Raw genomic sequence first — 16664 nt, 5'->3', positions numbered from 1 at the left:
CCCCCCCCCCCCCCCTTTTTTTTTTTTTTTTTTTTTTTTTTTTTATGGCCGCGCGCGTTGCTTGCAGGATCTCGGTTCCCCGACCAGGGATTGAACCCAGACTCTGGCAGTGAAAGTGTGGAGTCCTAATCACTAGGCCACCAGAGAACTCCCCGCCCCAGCCTTTTACTTTTTTTTAATGTTCAAAACGAACACCATTTACCTGAGTTCTGTGGAGAGGGGAGACTAGTATTAAAACTTGAATTGCATCCTTTATCGAACAGAGGGATAGCGGTGAGAAAACTGGCGCTGACTCTAAGCCTCTACCATGTCGAGAGCTGGCTTGTTTGAGGAGCAGAGCCAGTCAGTGCTCTACGCTTTCATCCTGAAGTTAGATCCCAAGTGGCATCATGAAGCTGGGCGGGCTGCACAAGGTCACAAGCACAAACCCCCTAGACTTATGGAGTCTGTATTATATGCGATCATCTCAACTCCATGAGCAAGGACTGTTGTGATCCCATTATACAGATGAGGGAACCGAGACCTAAGGTCTCACGGCTAGTCACAGCGAGTAGGGCTCAAACATGGGTTTCATGGCACCCCAGCCCTCATTCAACCCACACCCTTTGTGTCTTAACTGGTCTCTAAGTAAGACGGTCTCTAAGTCCTTTGCATCCCTAAAGTCTTTGGTTTTCATGCTCCTAATTCCAAATTCATTATTCCTGCCATCCTGCTTGGATTAGGACCCCTCCCTACACTGACACCTAGGGTGGATAACCCAGATGGCCTTTGCAGCCAGTGCCCACTAGGGACACTCCCCGCTGGGATACATGGTGAGCAGCAGGGCAGAGAAGAGGCAAGGGGAGGATGGCCTGGGCCAGTGTAGGTGCAGGTTATTCTGCAGCCCCCTTGGGTTCCAGGGATAGCAAGTTGGTGACACAGTGACAGCATAGTTCTCTGTCTTCCATCCCCATCTCACTTTCCCCCATCAATGCTAGCACTGTCCTCTTTCCAGCTGTCATGGAAACTGGGCCGCACCGTCCAGATGCCCCCTTCAGGATAGACGCATTTATTACCCCAGCCACAGGGAAGGTTGTTGACTGACAGCTCTCAGCCACCAGCCCTCACAGGGAACTGCCTTGGCTGACACCCCTTTCCTGGGCCCGCTCCCCACAGACAGAATTACTGGCCAACATGGGGGCACAAAGCCCTGTCCCCTTGCCCCAACTCGGGCTGACTCTGAAGGCCAGCCCAGCCTCAGAGCTCCACAGGGTGCTGGCGGAGACCATGCCACTGCCGGGCCCCACCCCTGCCTCCTGCTTGCCTCCCTCGGCCCACAGATGTTAAAGCTAAGCACAGGCCCTAAAACTCCACCTGCCTACTATTCCCTCGCAGGGAACCCAACCTGCAAAGGCCTCTCCATCCGTCTTTTCTGCCCCCTCACTTTAGAAGTCTCCTAGCATCAAAGGCCACCAGGTACTTACCTAAGACCCCTCCCAATCTAGCCCCAGGTCTGTGCAGGCTTTTCTCCTGAGTTGGGGGTTGAGGTGGGCACTAGCTCATCACCTGTGGGCTTGCAGTGACGTTTTCCCACCTTTCCAAAGGCAAGAAGTGAATGAGCAGGGCAGCCTGGGGGAGACCGAGACAGATTTTAATCAGGAAACCTCGGGTGAGGACACATGACAGCTGGTGGCACAATCTCAGTGGAATCCCAGGCCCCTCGGACCCTCCTGCTCCAGAGGAGGGACTCAGCTGCCCCAACCTTTCTCAGAAGACAGGCAGCCCACGCAGTCCAGGGAGGATGCTGACGGTGGAGAACGTGCTGCTGGAGACTCACAACACATCCCAGATGCTTCTTGGGAGCAAGGCTACATCGGGCCCTGAGGGTTTTCCGTCCCCGCCAGGGGTCCTGAAGGAGTCGGCAGCCTCACTGGCCCCCAGAGCCGCCCTGCAAGCTCCCAGGGCCTCTGGCAGAGCCTTCTCTGTCTGACGTCTCCCGGGCACGGCCCTAAAACGGAGGCCTGCTTACACTGTGGACTCCTCCTGTGAGGGCCCCATGGTGGGCTCCTGGGGGCCAGGGCTGGCCATGGCTGCAAGGGCTGCAGAGAGTCTGGAGGTGGCTGGAGAGAGTCTGCGAGGCCTGAGGATAGTGACGGGGGCCTCTGAGGGGCTGGGGCCCATCGTGGAAAGGGCTGAGACTCTACGCCAGATGGTGGCAGGCAGAGAAGGCTGTCTGGATGCTGTGTGGGCCCCGGAGGCCGAGGACGAGGGCTCTGGAGTAACAGGAGGTGGCCCGGGAGCCCCGGGAGAGGCCGGAGGTAGAGAGGAGGCTCCTGGAGGGATTGAAGGCCCTGGTGAGGGCCTAGGGGGCTGGGAGGCCCCGGGCTCCCCTGGGAACATGCCCCCTGGCCCCAAAGGGGGTGAGGGTAAGGCCTGGGCTCCTGAGGGGCTCACAGGTATAGTCTGCATGTCAGACAGGTTTGTTCTGAGGAGGAGCTGGAGGAGCTGCAGCGCTGGCCTCCGAGGCGACACCGCTGGGGGCCCCGGGCAGGAGCTGCAGTTGAGCAGGGCCTCGGGGTCTCCACGGGGGGTCCGGGCCACTTTGCTGAGCTCAACGTCTCCATGAGGGGAGAGACCCCCGCTTTCTTCCAGGGAATCTAGAGAGGGGGCAGGGCAAGAAGATGCACAACGGTTCTCCCCTATGACTGAGGCAGGTCTGGGATGAGCTGCACCGAGGACAGTGCCCCAGCTCTGGCCCTTAAGGGTCCCTGTGCACCGGCCGTTGGGGTTGGGGGATCCCGCCAGCTCCTGCCTCCAGGAAAGGGAAGACCCAAAAGGAACCATGAGCAGAGAGAGAGAGTTCACCAAGGCACTGGCTGTGTGACCTTGTGTGAGGCACATAACTCCCCTGGGCCTCCATTTCCCCATCTGTAAAATGGGCATCATAATAACAGTGATGACCACATAGGCCACGCAATGAGGACTGAATGAAATGGAGCCTGAGAGGTCTCAGCCTAAACCCAAATGTAAACTCTGGACTTTGGGTGACAATCATGTGTCAGAGTAGGTTCATAGATTGTAGCAAATGTACCATCTGGTGGGGGATGTTGACAGCAGGGGGCGCTGTGCGTGGGGCGGGGGGCAGGAGGATTCTGCTCGATTTTGCTGTGAACCTAAAAATGCTTTAAAGAAAAAAAAATGTCAATTGAAAAAATTTGTTTTTAAGTCTCAGCCTGGAGGCCGGCACATCATAAGGGCTTAATCCATGGCAGGAGAACAAGGGAAAGAAGGAAGAATATTGGAGAAAGGTATGATCAGGGAGGAGACGGAGGCTGGTAAACACATTACAAACTGGAATGATTACATTTTAAAAATCATCAAAAGATAACCTATAACTTTTTTAAAAATTGTAAATCACCCTGCTGTACACCTGAAAGTTATATAATATTGTACATCAAATATACCTCAATTGAAATACATATATAAACCATCAAAAGGATAATCACAAAAACCACTTTACCAAAAACCACTGAATTGTGTACTTTGAGCGTGTGACTTACAGGGTGTGTGAATTATATCTCAAGAAAGCTGTTCTTTTTTAATTATCAAAAGGAAACAATTCACCTCGTATTTCAGTAAAAAGCATTTCTTCTTAAAACAAGTTCGCACGTGGTGAACGCAGCTGAGGCAGGTGCCCCAGGAGAAGGAGGTGGGCTCTGCATCTCATCTCTTTGGGCCTCAGTTTCCCCATCAGGAGGCAGGAGAGCAGAATGGGAACGAGCATGGGGTGAGGAATCAGAGAGACCTGGCCCTGAGTCCGACGACACTACCACCTAGAACGTGGTCTTAAAGACAGAAACTTGGGAATTCCCTGGCGGCCCAGTGGTTAGCACTTGGCACTTCCACTGCATGGAGCCCGGGTTCCATCCCTGGTTGGGGAACTAAGATCCCATAAGCTGTGCGGCACGGCCAAAAAAAATTTTCAAATAAATAAATTCTTTTTAAAAAGACAGAAACTTAACTTCTCTGAGCCTCCATTTCCCCATCTGCAAAATGGAGACAATAAGAGCACCCATGCATAAACATTCCTGGGGCATTGAAATGAGACAATACAGGTAAAAGGCTCCATACACTGCCTGGCACCTTAGCTAACGATTAGTTTCTAGAAAGCAGAGGAATAATATCCATCAGCTTGCAGAGGGTTTTGTGCTGGTTAAGGTCGAATCTATAATCACTCAACAGTTCCCAACATAATGACTGTATGGGATCAGGATGTTTCCAGCCCCAGCAGTCCTGACAGCCTCTCTCCATCCACAGAACTGAAGAGCTGCCCTAAATACAGGATGTCCTCTTCAAAAGGTCAAAGGAGTTAAAGAGGTATTTTATACAAGAGGAAATTCAGGCCACAAATCTGTGGAAAAATTCACTGTCTTCCTGGAAGTTTACAAAATGTACAATAGCCACCGGTAAGGTACCTTATGGACATGTTAACCTGGAAAAATTAAATTCAAAACACACAGTGTAGAGTTGGTGGGCATATGGGGCACCAGCTACGTCTCTGTAAGTTTCCCCTTTCTCTAGGACCCCATCTGGTAACCTGCTGTCATGCCCTGGGAGTCACCAAGCCACTCCCGACACCCTGTGACCTAGGTACTGCACCTATTAACCACAGGGTCTGAATGCAACTCACAAAATTTGAAAACAAAAGTTGTCTGACCAAAGATTTTTCACAGTGGGTCCACTATGGATAGAAAAAAAAAAAAAAGAAGAGGAAAAAAGAAACCACATAAATGTCAACCGAAAAGGGACGGGGTAAGCAAACCATAATATTTGGGAGCTTTTTTAAATGGCCAGCTGTGGGCTACATCAATATTTTGAAACTGTGTGTTACAGTAGGTTGTCCATGTCCTGTTTATACCTCTGCAGAAAGATCCACATGAACAAACACTCATGATGGAGAAAGACAAACAGATGTGAATCATTTTCAGGAGTCAATGTAGCAGAGTAGCTAAAAGCATTGACTCTGGGCTCAAATCCTGGTTCTACTGCCAACCAGCTGTGTGACCTTGAGCACCTCACTTCACCTCTCTGTGCCTCAGTTTCCTCACCTGGAAAATGGGGATGCTAACAGTGTCTATCACAAAGAGTTGCTGTGAAAATGAAATAAGATGTATGAAAACAAACAGGTGGCCAACAGGGACATGAAACAATGCTCAACATCACTAATCATCACGGAAATGCAAATCAAAACCACAATGAGATACCACCTCACAGCCGTCAGAATGGCCATCATCACAAAGACAAGACACAGCAACTGTTGGTAAGGAAGTAGAGAAAAGGGAACCCTCGTGCACTGTTGGTGGGAATGTAAACTGGTGCAGCCACAGTGGAAAACAGTATGGAGGTTTCTCAAAAAACTAAAAATAGAACTACCATATGATCCAGCAATTCCACTACCGGGTATATATCCAAAAAAAAATGAAAACACTAATTCAAAAAGATATATGCACCCCAAGGTTCACTGCAGCATTATTTATAATAGCCATGACATGGGGACAACCTAAGTGTCGATCGACAGATAAAGATGGATAAATATGTGGTGTGTATATATATATATATATATATATACGCAATGGAATATTATTCAACCACAAAAAAGAATGAAATCTTACCATTTGCGATAACGTGGATGGACCTAGAGGGTATTATGCTAAACGAATAAATCAGAGAAAGATAAACACCCTATGATCTCACTTATATGTGGAATCGTTTTTTAAAAAAAAAAAACAACTGAGCGTGCAGATATTGAGAACAGATTGGTGGTTGCCAGAGGTGGGAGGAGAGGGGTGGGCAAAACGGCTGAAGGGGGTCAAAAGGCACAAATTTTCAGTTACAAAATAAATAAGTCATTGGGATATAATGTACAGCATGGTGACTATTGTTAATAATACTGTATTGAAATACTATACCTGAAAGTTGCTAAGAGATTAGATCATAGAAGTTCTCATCACAAGAAAAAAATATTTTGTAACTATGTGGGGTGACAGATGTTAACTAGACTTCCTGTGGTGATCATTTTGCAATATATACAAGTTTGAATCTTTAGGCTGTACCCCTGAAACCAATATAATGTTACATGTCAATTACACCACAATTTAAAAAAAAGAAATAACATTCAATACATGATGCTCCCTGACACATAATGGATACGCAATACATATTAGCAATTATTCTTCTGCAAAGCTGATTCAGTTCCTAAATTCTAATTTTTAAAAAAGGAAGAAAGCAGAGGAAGAGATTCAGAAAGGAGGAAATGAAGAAGAAAAAGGAACAGTGAACAGACTCGTCAGACGGCGCGGCACATTGTGGCATAGCGCTGACGGGGTCAGCAAGCCCAGGCTTGGGCCTGGGCGCACCATGTGCTGGCTGTGTGACCTTGAGCAGGCCACGTTCCCTCTCTGAGCCTGGGTGTCTCACATCCAGCCCTGTACAAGTTCTGTGTTTCTGGGCGGAAGAGCAAAGTGGAAAAGGACAGTGGTGAGGCTCCAGGATGCAGAGGCCGCTTACCTGGACAGGAGGAGCAGCAGTCCCTGGGGGGCGTGGAGGGGTCCGAGCAGGCCTGCTGGCAGGGCATCTTCTCGCAGCTCACCTCTCCCAGCTGGGGAAGCAGAAGGAGACACGTGAGGAAGCCCGGAGCATCTCACCCCTCCACAGCGGCGCCCTCAAGGACCTATTACACCAGCAGTTGGACCCACGGAAAGATCAGGGGCAGAAGCTGCAGGGCCTGACCCTCACCTGAACAACAGGTGAAGGCAAACACAGTGGGGCCGCCTTAAGGAAATAACAAAGGTAGAGGACACCATCAAATCCGAAGGTATCCCCGCAGGTAATGAAAGTTGAAGGATGGCAGGCGGAAGACAGCATACACTGGCTAAGGGGCTCCAAGTTTCACAAAGGGACAAAAGGCCAGAAGCAGCCCCTGGCCCGGCAGGTCCAGGGTCCCCAGGCCCAGCTCACCTGGCATATGCACTGGGTACAGGGCTCATCGTCCAAGGTGAACACCTGGCCGTTCCCCACCTTCCTCCCCTCGTAGTTACAGTCTGCAGGGGCAGAGGAGACAGGGGCCGTGAGAGCCAAGGCCCACTCAGGGGCCTTGCACGAGGGGTGGCTGGTCCCACTCACCTCGGCACACTGGACAGCACTCCCCGTCAGGGTGGAAAGGGTAGGAGCAGGTGATGGGACAGTCCACGGGCGAGCAGGCCACCGAACCCAGCTGCAGGACACAGAAAACACTGAAGGCCCTTTGTTCTGGGGGGCTGATGGGTCACTCGTGAAGGACACATCACATAGCCATTGAGTGCCCATCGGAGCCATCAAGGTCAGGTGAGACGTCCATGGTGAGGGAACAGACTGAGTTAGAGTCTGTCCTCCCACTAGAACACAAGCCCCCCAGGCCCAGCCTTGTCCTCAGAGCTCATCTGTCAACAGCTACCTGTCAAACAAATCCATGAACTTCCCAGGAAAGCTGAGCACCAAAAACTTAGGGGAAAGGACCCAGAAGCCAAAGCTCCCCAAAGCACATGGCTGTGAACGAACAGGGCCTCTCAGAGGCCAGAGATGTTCACCCCAAGTTGCTCGATCTTTCTGCAGACCCGTCCCTTTTCACCCACCGCCAGCAAAGAAGCCCCATCGGCATGAAACATTTCTAGCATGACAAGCAATAAGGACTTATTTTTTCCATTTTCCAAATAATAAATAATATTCCTGTCATTTAGACTGAGAGGCAGTATGGCTTAGGGGTAAGGTGTGCTTTCTGAAGCCGACTCAGGACTAGGATTGATTCTTGGCACTTCACTTGACTAGCTGCGGGGTCTCTGTGCCCGGTTATCTCACCTAGCAGCTGGGGATGGAGGTACCCACCTCACAGGATTCCCCGTGAATTAACAGGCCATGCTGAGATCAGGGACTGGCACATGGCAGGGGCTCGAGAATGTGAGGATATTAAAGATTCCGTACAGAGTCCTGGGTTTGTGTTCCTCACCTCCACTCCCAGGGAGAATCCCTGGGCCATATTTTATACCGTAAGGCCCCCAAGACCCTCCCTGGTCACCCAGAAGCAGAGGACTTTTGCCAGGCAGGGTTAAAAGTATTTCTCTGGCCCTGCGTAAAGAATCACCCAGGGCAGGGCTGAAGGAAGCCGGCTTTCACCATGATCCAGAAGTGACCATTCTCTTGGAGGTCTCTGGATTTTGCCTGCAGGGTTCAGGAGCTGGTGGCTATTTCTGGGGAGTTTCCGCAGACAGGGGTCAGGTCTGGGTGGTCGTACCAGGCAGATGCAGCTCAGACACGGGTCCAGCACGGACGGGAAGGTCTGGTTATTGTAGAAGGTTCTGCCTGTGTAGGTGCAGCCTGCCAGAGAGAGCATGTGGTGAGGGCCAGCCAGGGGACGGCTGGCCTGTGCCAGGAAGAAAGTCCAAGGTGTTTCTAGGCAGCAAAGGTCAGCCGAACGGCCTCTCTAGACACTTGCCCAGGGGGCTGGGGAAGGGACAGAACATATGTCTGGATTGGGTGCTGACTTTTTTCTCACTGGATTCAGCAAAGGGATCATAGTGTCTTCACTTCAAGGTTCTCCCCCAGGGAAGGGAGCCGTTCCTCCTACACCCTCACTTGGCAGGATCAGGATGAGGGACCCAGAGACGCAACCTGGGTGCCAGGCGCCACGGCCATCCTCTCTGCTCCTCTCCACTCAGTCGAATCCCAAACCCCTCCTTCCAGGAGGGTCCCCTACAGCTCCCCTCTCTGCTTCCCGAAGCCCACAGAGGCCCCATCTGAGTGCTGCCACCTTGATGATATTTATCACATACTGGTACGTATAAAAGCAGGTGATGGTGGGCTTCCCTGGCGGCGCAGCGGCTAAGAATCCGCCTGCCAATGCAGGGGGCACGGGTTCGAGCCCTGGTCTGGGAAGATCCCACATGCCGCGGAGCAACTAAGCCCATGTGTCACAACTACTGAGCCTGCGCTCTAGAGCCCGCAAGCCACAACTACTGAGCCCACATGCCACAACTACTGAAGCCCACGCACCTAGAGCCCATGCTCTACAACAAGAGAAGCCACCACAATGAGAAGCCCGCGCACTGCAATGAAGAGTGGCCCCTGCTCGCCGCAACTAGAGGAAGACCGTGCACAGCAACAAGGACCCAGTGCAGCTAAAAGTAAAAAATAACTAAATAAATTTATTTAAAAAAAAAAAAAAGCAGGTGATGGGACAGTAGAGAAACATTTTATAAGAAAATATATATAGGGAATTCCCTGGCAGTCCAGTGGTTAGGCCTCCACACTTTCACTGCCAAGGGTGCGGGTTCCATCCCTAGTCAGGGAGCTAAGATCCCCCAAGCCGTGTAGCTCTATATCTATGACATGATAGATATATAGATATAGATGTGTGTTACAGATATGTTATAGAGATAGATGTTATATCACAAAAAGAGACTAGGAAGATAAAACCATGAAGTTAACAGTGATAATGGGTCCTTTTTAATTTTTTCTTTGCTTTCTGTATTTTCTAAATGTTCCATAATAAAATATCACTTTTGAAATAATGGAAAAGGTGAAAATTACTATTAAAACATAGAGGATCACTTTAATTTCCTCTCCCTGTTCTCTAATTGTCTCACAGGTATGTTCCTTTACCACCCCACCTAGGCTGCAAGCTCTGCATATCTTCATACCCAGACAAGGCCTCCCTCGAGCAAACTGCTTTCCGTCCCTGAGCCTCAGTTTCCTTGTCTCTAAAATGGGGTTGCCCCATGGGGTTGTTGCGAGGATGAGCAGAGATGAAGCATGTGTGGTGCTTTGCACAGAGAAGCCTGATACAGGGTGACCCCAGATGTGGGGGCCAGGGGTGCTATGCCGTCCCCGGCCCCCGAGGCAGGGCCTTACCTGCCGAACAGTCAGGGCAGCACTGCCCAGGGATCCGAATCGGGTGAGGGCAGGAGTCCACACAGTCTGTCCTCTTGCAGCTCACTGAACCATCTGCCTGAAGGGAGGAAGAACTTCACCAAGACCCCACCTGCCACGCCAGTCCCCACCTCCCCACCCCACAGGTCCCCAAAAGAAAGGGCGGTGCTGCAAACTGGCCGGAGCCTGCCCTAAGAGGCGCCATGATGCAGCTGGGAGGTGGCAGGGGTCCCCCAAAGAGGACCGGCTACTTGGGAAAGGGGGTGTGAGCCTTCCAGAAAAAAGCCTTCCCATATCCCAGAGCTGGGGTTTTGGTCTCCTCGGCTTCCCGTCCCTTCCCCGCAGCAGCCAAGGCTGCACCACAACCTTATCCAAACTCTTCTCAGAGTTTCCCTGAAACCCTGGCTCACCCCAAATCTAAGGAGTCCAATAAAATCCTATTTTTATAGAAAGCTATTCCACCGGAAATGTCTTTCAGAAGATGAAAGCGCCATATACAGTTTCTTTTTTTTTTTCGTAAGAAGCTGAAGTTTTGTGTTATTTTCTTGTAATATGAGTGCCCTAGATCAGTCCTGAAGGAGAAAAAAGGCAGCGGATGTACTTTGCTCCCCACTCTAATTCCAATGAAACGTTTCCAAGTTTTCTAAGGGTCGAAGGCTTTTTTAACAAATGGTGCATCAAAGGGACTTGAAGGCCGCGCTTCTCACGCGCTCATGTGCACGCGAGTCACTGGGGGATTAAAATGCAGATTCTGCATCCGAGCCCTGGGCAGCCTTGAGGTTCTACCAAGGCTCCCCTGGTGATGCCAATGACACAGCCAGTACAGAGACCTCATTTTGAGAAATAAAGCTCTAAGCTCCAAGCGACTAAAAACTCTCTTAAAGTAGAAAGGAAAGTCAACCGTACTTTAAACGTGAGCTAAAACGATCACGTTTCTTGGTAAATAGCTGTGTTTGCATGTCTGTCAATCTGACTCTCAAAACTCATGCACCCTCACCCACTTCTGATGAGGTGAGGTCACGTGACTCACGTTAATGGAGGAAGCCTCGCAATTTCACAGAAAAGGCCTCAACTACTAGGCCTCGGGCTGCCCAGCTCCCTCTGTTATCCGTGCCCCGCGAAAACCTGCTCCTGGGAATCCTATTTCCAGCTCCTTAGGCCAGCAGCTCCCCGCACATGCACAGTGGGTCACACAGCACTCTTACGACAGACAGACTGCCAAGCTCTGTCATCCTGGAAATCTACCAAGGACAGAATAACCTGGATCCCAGCCCCTTCTGTAAAAACGGGATGTGACAGCATGGAAGCGAGACTGGGACAGGCCTGAGGTGGCCCCGCTTCTGCAGGGGCAGGGATGCCCGGCCCGGGACGGGGAAGGGTGGCGAAAGCAGCTGAAGGCGCGCAGGTTGTCATTCACCTGGCAGATGCATAACTCACAGGGGTCACCGGGAGACCAGATCTGTCCAACCGGAAACTCAACCCCGTTGTCGTCCAGAGAGCAGCCTGGCCAGGGGACAGCGGGGGAGAAAGGACGAGTGGGCAGAAGTGCCGAGGAGGGTCCTGAATGCCCGCGGGACCTACAGCGCCACCCAGCAAGGACAGACAGACGCCTCTGCTCACTCACACTGAGTCCACGCAGCCACCCACTGGGCCCAGAGCTGCCTGCTGCTGCCGCCTGGCTCCCTCAGTTAGTGAATTTTCCTGCCTAACAAGAGCCTGGTATACACAGGCACGCTCACACAAACGTACACGTCCACACACACCCACAAACACAGCCATTCACACACACAGAAACCACTCCCACACAGACACATGCACACAGATACAAGAGACACACAACAAAAACACATGGACACACACACTCAAAAACACACACACAGATACCACTCACACACAAACACGCAGACACATGTACACAAGCTCACACACAGATGTCACTCACATACAAACTTCAAACACACACATACAACACACATAGAGAGCACTCACTCACACACACACACACACACACACACACACACACACACACACAGTCTCAGTGGGTGAAGCTCAGCCTCCCGCGGCTCGGGCATCCAGGCCTGGTGTTGGGTGCAGCCAGGGATGCAGGACTAAGCGGCCTCACCTGTCGTGGGTGCAGGATCCCTGCAGCTGAAGCAGCACTGGCCAGGGCCCAGCCACCACTCCTCGCGGGGGCAGCCCAGTTCTGGACATGGCGTGAAGGAACATTCCACCTCCCCATTCTGGAAGAGAGCCAGGGAGCACAAACCAGTGAGGGCCAAAGAGGAGGCCGGCAGGCTGCCGTCACCCCACTAAAAGTGACAGATCTCGGGCTTCCCTGGTGGCGCAGTGGTTGAGAGTCCGCCTGCCGATGCAGGGGACACAAGTTCGTGCCCCGGTCTGAAAAGACCCCACATGCCACGGAGCAACTAGGCCCGTGAGCCATGGCCGCTGAGCCTGCGCGTCCACAGTCTGTGCTCCGCAACGGGAGAGGCCACGAGAGTGAGAGGCCCAGGGACCGCAAAAAAAAAAAAAAAAAAAAAAGTGACAGACCTCCGGGGAGCAAGAGTGGAAGGAATGGAGAGTCCTTCCCTGGGGGCTGGGGTGAGGCTGGGAGAGGGTCCCAGGAATACGCCGGCTGCGTGGCTGCTGGGTCCCCAGCTGCCCTAGCTGCAGCCTCCAGAATCTCTTCCTCTCACTTCTGCAACAGCTTTCTGCTCTCACTCCAACCCACTCTCACCTGCAGCCAGAGAACTTTCTCAGGCACCAGTCCGATCACAACACTCCACCACTTCAAAGGCTGGGCAGCTCGCCAAGTCCAAACCCTCTGCCTGGCTGGCAAAGCCCTTCATGACTGAGACTGACGCAGAGGCTGTCGCCGCCCCCTCGCAGACCCCTTCCCCTAAGCACGGCCCTTGGCTGATGAGGGTCACGTCCTCCAGGTGCCTGGATGGTTCATTCACCCCCACTCCCCGGGGAGCAAGGAAGTACCTACAACCACCTGATGCTGGGGGTAGAAGAGCCCAGCTCCCTGGCCTCTGGACACACCCACCTCTGCGGTGCCACTCACGCTCCAGAGCTCCCCACCCCTCTTCTCATGGCCCCTCCCCCTGCCTGACCTGCTTCCCCAGCCAGTCTCTCCCGAGAGCACTCCTTCAGAAAACCACTTACATGAGAAGCCCACCCCAGGCCCTGTTCTTGGAACTCAGCCCAAACAGGATCCCCGCCTCAGCCGCATTTCCAGTCCCTCTCGCGGTCCGGGCTCCAGCCGGAATGCACACCCCCGGGCCTTAGAACACGCCCTGCTCTCTCCCGCCTCCCGCCTTCTGTTCACGCAGTGCCCTCTGCCGGGCACACCTGGCTCAGCTCCTCACCCGGTTGTCCTAGTTATCCTTCAGGTCTCAGCTTAGCATCCCTCCCTCCAAGTAGGCTTCCCTGAAACCCACAGTCTGGTTAAGAGCCCCGCTCCCGGCGGCTGGGCCCGTGAGCCATGGCCGCTGGGCCTGCGGGTCCGGAGCCTGTGCTCCGCGGCGGGAGAGGCCACAACAGTGAGAGGCCCACGTACCGCAAAAAACAAACAAACAAACAAACAAACAAAAGAAGAGCCCCGCTCCCCTGTCCATTGCCCACCTAGCTGTGGGCCCCTGACGGAGGGGGCTGGGGCTGTCTTGTGCTCAACTGCGTCCCCAGCGCCCAGCATTGTCCCAGGCACACAGTAGGTGCTCTGTAAATAGCCATGCTGAAGGACGAACTTCAAGGAGACTGCGGGAAGGCCTTGGTGAACGCTAAGGCCCCTTCACTCTCTTTCCTGCCTCAGTTTCCCTTTTGCTGCATGGCGGCTCCTCTTCTCCTGGTCAAGGCATCCTGGGAGTGTCGTGTGCCCTGCCCCTCCCCAGCACCCACCCACTCAGCCCCCTACCTGGCAAACACAGGTGGTACACTCGTCACCACCACCACTGAACACAGCCCCGTCTGCATACCACTGGCCATGGAAATAGCATCTCACTGCGGAGGAGAAAGGAAGAGGCAGCTCAAGGTCTCTGGGCAGCTAAAGAAAAGGGGGAGCAAATGGGTGGGGGGGTCTCTGGGAAGAAAACACACCCCCACAATACTCCACGGCACACCCACACCCAAGAGCCCAATCGCTGCTCCCCTCCAAACCCTCACCTAAAGGTACACCAGTAGTTAAAAACTGACAGAGAGGGACTTCTCTGGCCGTCCAGTGGTTAAGCCTCCGAGCTCCCAATGCAGGGGGAATGGGTTCAATCCCTGCTCAGGGAGCTAAGATCCCACATGCCGAACGGTGCGGCCAAAAAAAAAAAAAAAAAAAACAGACAGAGAATGAACCACATGCAAAATAAGATCCTTAACCAAGAAGGTTGGGAAGCCCGGAATAACTAAAGAGTAAGAGAAAAGAAGAAATGAAAAAAGATGGCCCCAGACACCTAGGGGAAGGTCTAGGAATGCTGCCAGCCCCTGGAGGCAGGGAGGATTCAGTGAGAGCCTCTCATCTGAAGATCCCCCATCCCTGCTGGTAAAAACAACCTTAAAAACCTGCCAGGGGGCTTCCCTGGTGGCGCAGTGGTTGAGAGTCCGCCTGTCGATGCAGGGGACACGGGTTCGTGCCCCGGTCCGGGAGGACCCCACACGCCGCGGAGGGGCTGGGCCCGTGAGCCATGGCCGCTGAGCCTGCGCGTCCAGAGCCTGTGCTCCGCAATGGGAGAAGCCACAGCAGTGAGAGGCCCGCGTACCGCAAAAAAAAAAAAAAAAAAACCTGCCGGGGCCCACCTGGCTTTAATCAGAGGGCACTGGGTTCAAATCCCAGCCACACAAGTCACTACAGGCAAGATACTTAAACTCTCCTAAGCCTCAGTTTTCTCATCTGTAGAATGGGATTAACAATTCCTACCTCACAGGGAGTATATTGCCTGTTCAAAAAATGTTTTAACTAAAAATAATATAACATTCGGGACTTCCCTGGTGGTCCAGTGGTTAAGACTCTGCGCTTCCAATGCATGGGCGCAGGTTCGATCCCTGGTCGGGGAACTAAGATCTCATATGCCGCGCAGTGTGGCAAAAATAAATAAATAAATAAAATTAAAATAACATTCAAAAGTCAAGGGAAAAATAGTATTTAATAAGAACACTAGCTTTGAAATCAGGTAAGCTTGAGTTCAAGCTCTGCTCCTTTACTCACTGGTGTGTGTCTTTGGGCAGTGATGACCTCTCTGAGCCTCAGTTTCCTCATCTATAAAATGGGGCTATGAATAGTACTCCCTCAGGGCCGTGCCACACAGATTCAATGAGATCAGGACTGGCAAGGGCCCCACAGAACAACGGCCCAGAGCCAGCAGTGACGGCCGTGAGGTCATCTCAGGAAAGAGAACCACATTTTAACAAAGGACTAACTCATTAGTGGGGCAGGGGAGACACCCTCCCAGTCTCGGGACAGAGCCACGCCAAGGGTGGACCCAAACCCCTTCCTGTCTGTGTTAAAGGCACCAACCCCGGCAGGGGGCAGGCTGGGCTGTGAGCCCAATCTAGCATCCAAACCACTATGCACACGGTAGGTGCTCAATTAAAACGGGCACTTTGAAATGCTTCATTTGATCTGAGTTTTTAAAGCAGAAATCAATCTCCTTCCTCTCTCCTCCACTCACCACCACCCCCCAAAAAAAACATACTCAAAAGACACCGCTCCACCCCCATCATTTTTTACTAAAAAGCTAAATTCACCCTGTCCTCTCCCCACAAAGAGTCCCTTACCTGGCACACAAGTACAGCAATCCGACTTCAGGGAGGCCTGACAGGGGCCGGGAGGACACTCGGGGGAGATGCAGGACACATTTCCAGCCTGAGGAGGTGAGAGGTGGTGCAGGTGGGGGAGAGCAGACCGTCAGGCCCAACAGAACCAGCTTGTTCCCTATTTCACACCACCCTCAGGATTCCTGTCCCACATGAAAGCCTCCTAAAGGAAGCTATCCTGGGACTTCCCTGGTGGTCCAGTGGTTAAGACTCCACACTCCCAATGCAGGAGGCCCCGGTTCGATCCCTGGTCAGGACTAGATCCCGCATGCCACAACTAAGACCCGGCTCAGCCAAATAAATAAATAAATAAATAAATAAATATTTTTAAAAAAAATAAAAGGGAAGCCATCCAAGACCTTTAAATGCCACCATGGTCACACAAGGATACTGTGCTGGGGCCCAGTACCAGGGTGTATTATGGTGTAGTTTCCAACATCCCTCTTTCCAAGACGAGGGGCAGACCAGAGAGCAGAGCATGCTGCCTTCCTCATGAAAATGGACGAGCCTAGCCTCCCATGGCACTGCCCCCCGTGGCATTGCCCCCACCATAGCATTCCCTCCCATGGCATACAGAAGCTCCGGAAGGATGCTGAGAAGTGGAGAACAGAGGTTACTCCACCAGAGACACCTTCCCGTGCATCTGAGTTTTGAACCAAGTGACTAATACCGGCCAAGGAGTTAAATTTAAAACTCAATTTTTAAAAATTGAAGTTAAGACAAAAAAGCCCCTGGCTTTGGAGTCAGCCAGACCTGAGGTCCAGGGTCTGCCCCTCCAAGTCATGTGACTTTGGGCAAAGTACGTCACCTCTCTGAGCCTTTGTCTCCCTATCTGTGAGATGAGCTGGAAAGGGCACCTCTGCTGGGGTTGCTGAGGATTGAGTGAAATGTGATCAGGCACGAAAGCGCTTGGCCACTTCGCA

The 16664-nt window shown here is 52.3% G+C and overlaps 1 protein-coding gene and 1 non-coding gene across 2 annotated transcripts in view; one reads left to right on the top strand and one right to left on the bottom strand.

The window, feature by feature from the left end:
- Positions 1–2004: 2004 nt before the first annotated feature.
- Positions 2005–16664, bottom strand: part of VWCE (von Willebrand factor C and EGF domains) — a 30520-nt gene continuing 15860 nt past the window's right edge. Inside the window, exons 11-20 of the mRNA XM_007462185.1 lie at positions 15703–15790; positions 13856–13941; positions 12062–12179; positions 11357–11442; positions 9922–10018; positions 8306–8388; positions 7162–7252; positions 6997–7079; positions 6547–6637; positions 2005–2636 (exon numbers count right to left, since the gene is read on the bottom strand). Coding sequence (XP_007462247.1) covers positions 2005–2636; positions 6547–6637; positions 6997–7079; positions 7162–7252; positions 8306–8388; positions 9922–10018; positions 11357–11442; positions 12062–12179; positions 13856–13941; positions 15703–15790 — 1455 coding nt within the window. The remainder of the gene's footprint in view (positions 2637–6546; positions 6638–6996; positions 7080–7161; positions 7253–8305; positions 8389–9921; positions 10019–11356; positions 11443–12061; positions 12180–13855; positions 13942–15702; positions 15791–16664) is intronic.
- Positions 14911–14982, top strand: TRNAG-UCC (transfer RNA glycine (anticodon UCC)). Its single transcript has one exon. It is a non-coding gene; the product is annotated as a tRNA-Gly (tRNA).

The sequence above is a fragment of the Lipotes vexillifer genome, unplaced genomic scaffold (assembly GCF_000442215.2).
Source record: "Lipotes vexillifer unplaced genomic scaffold, Lipotes_vexillifer_v1.1 scaffold1129, whole genome shotgun sequence".
NCBI classification, from domain to species: Eukaryota; Metazoa; Chordata; class Mammalia; order Artiodactyla; family Lipotidae; genus Lipotes; species Lipotes vexillifer.
Note: the sequence above shows the minus strand (reverse complement) of the source record. Positions and strands in the feature narration are given on the sequence as shown.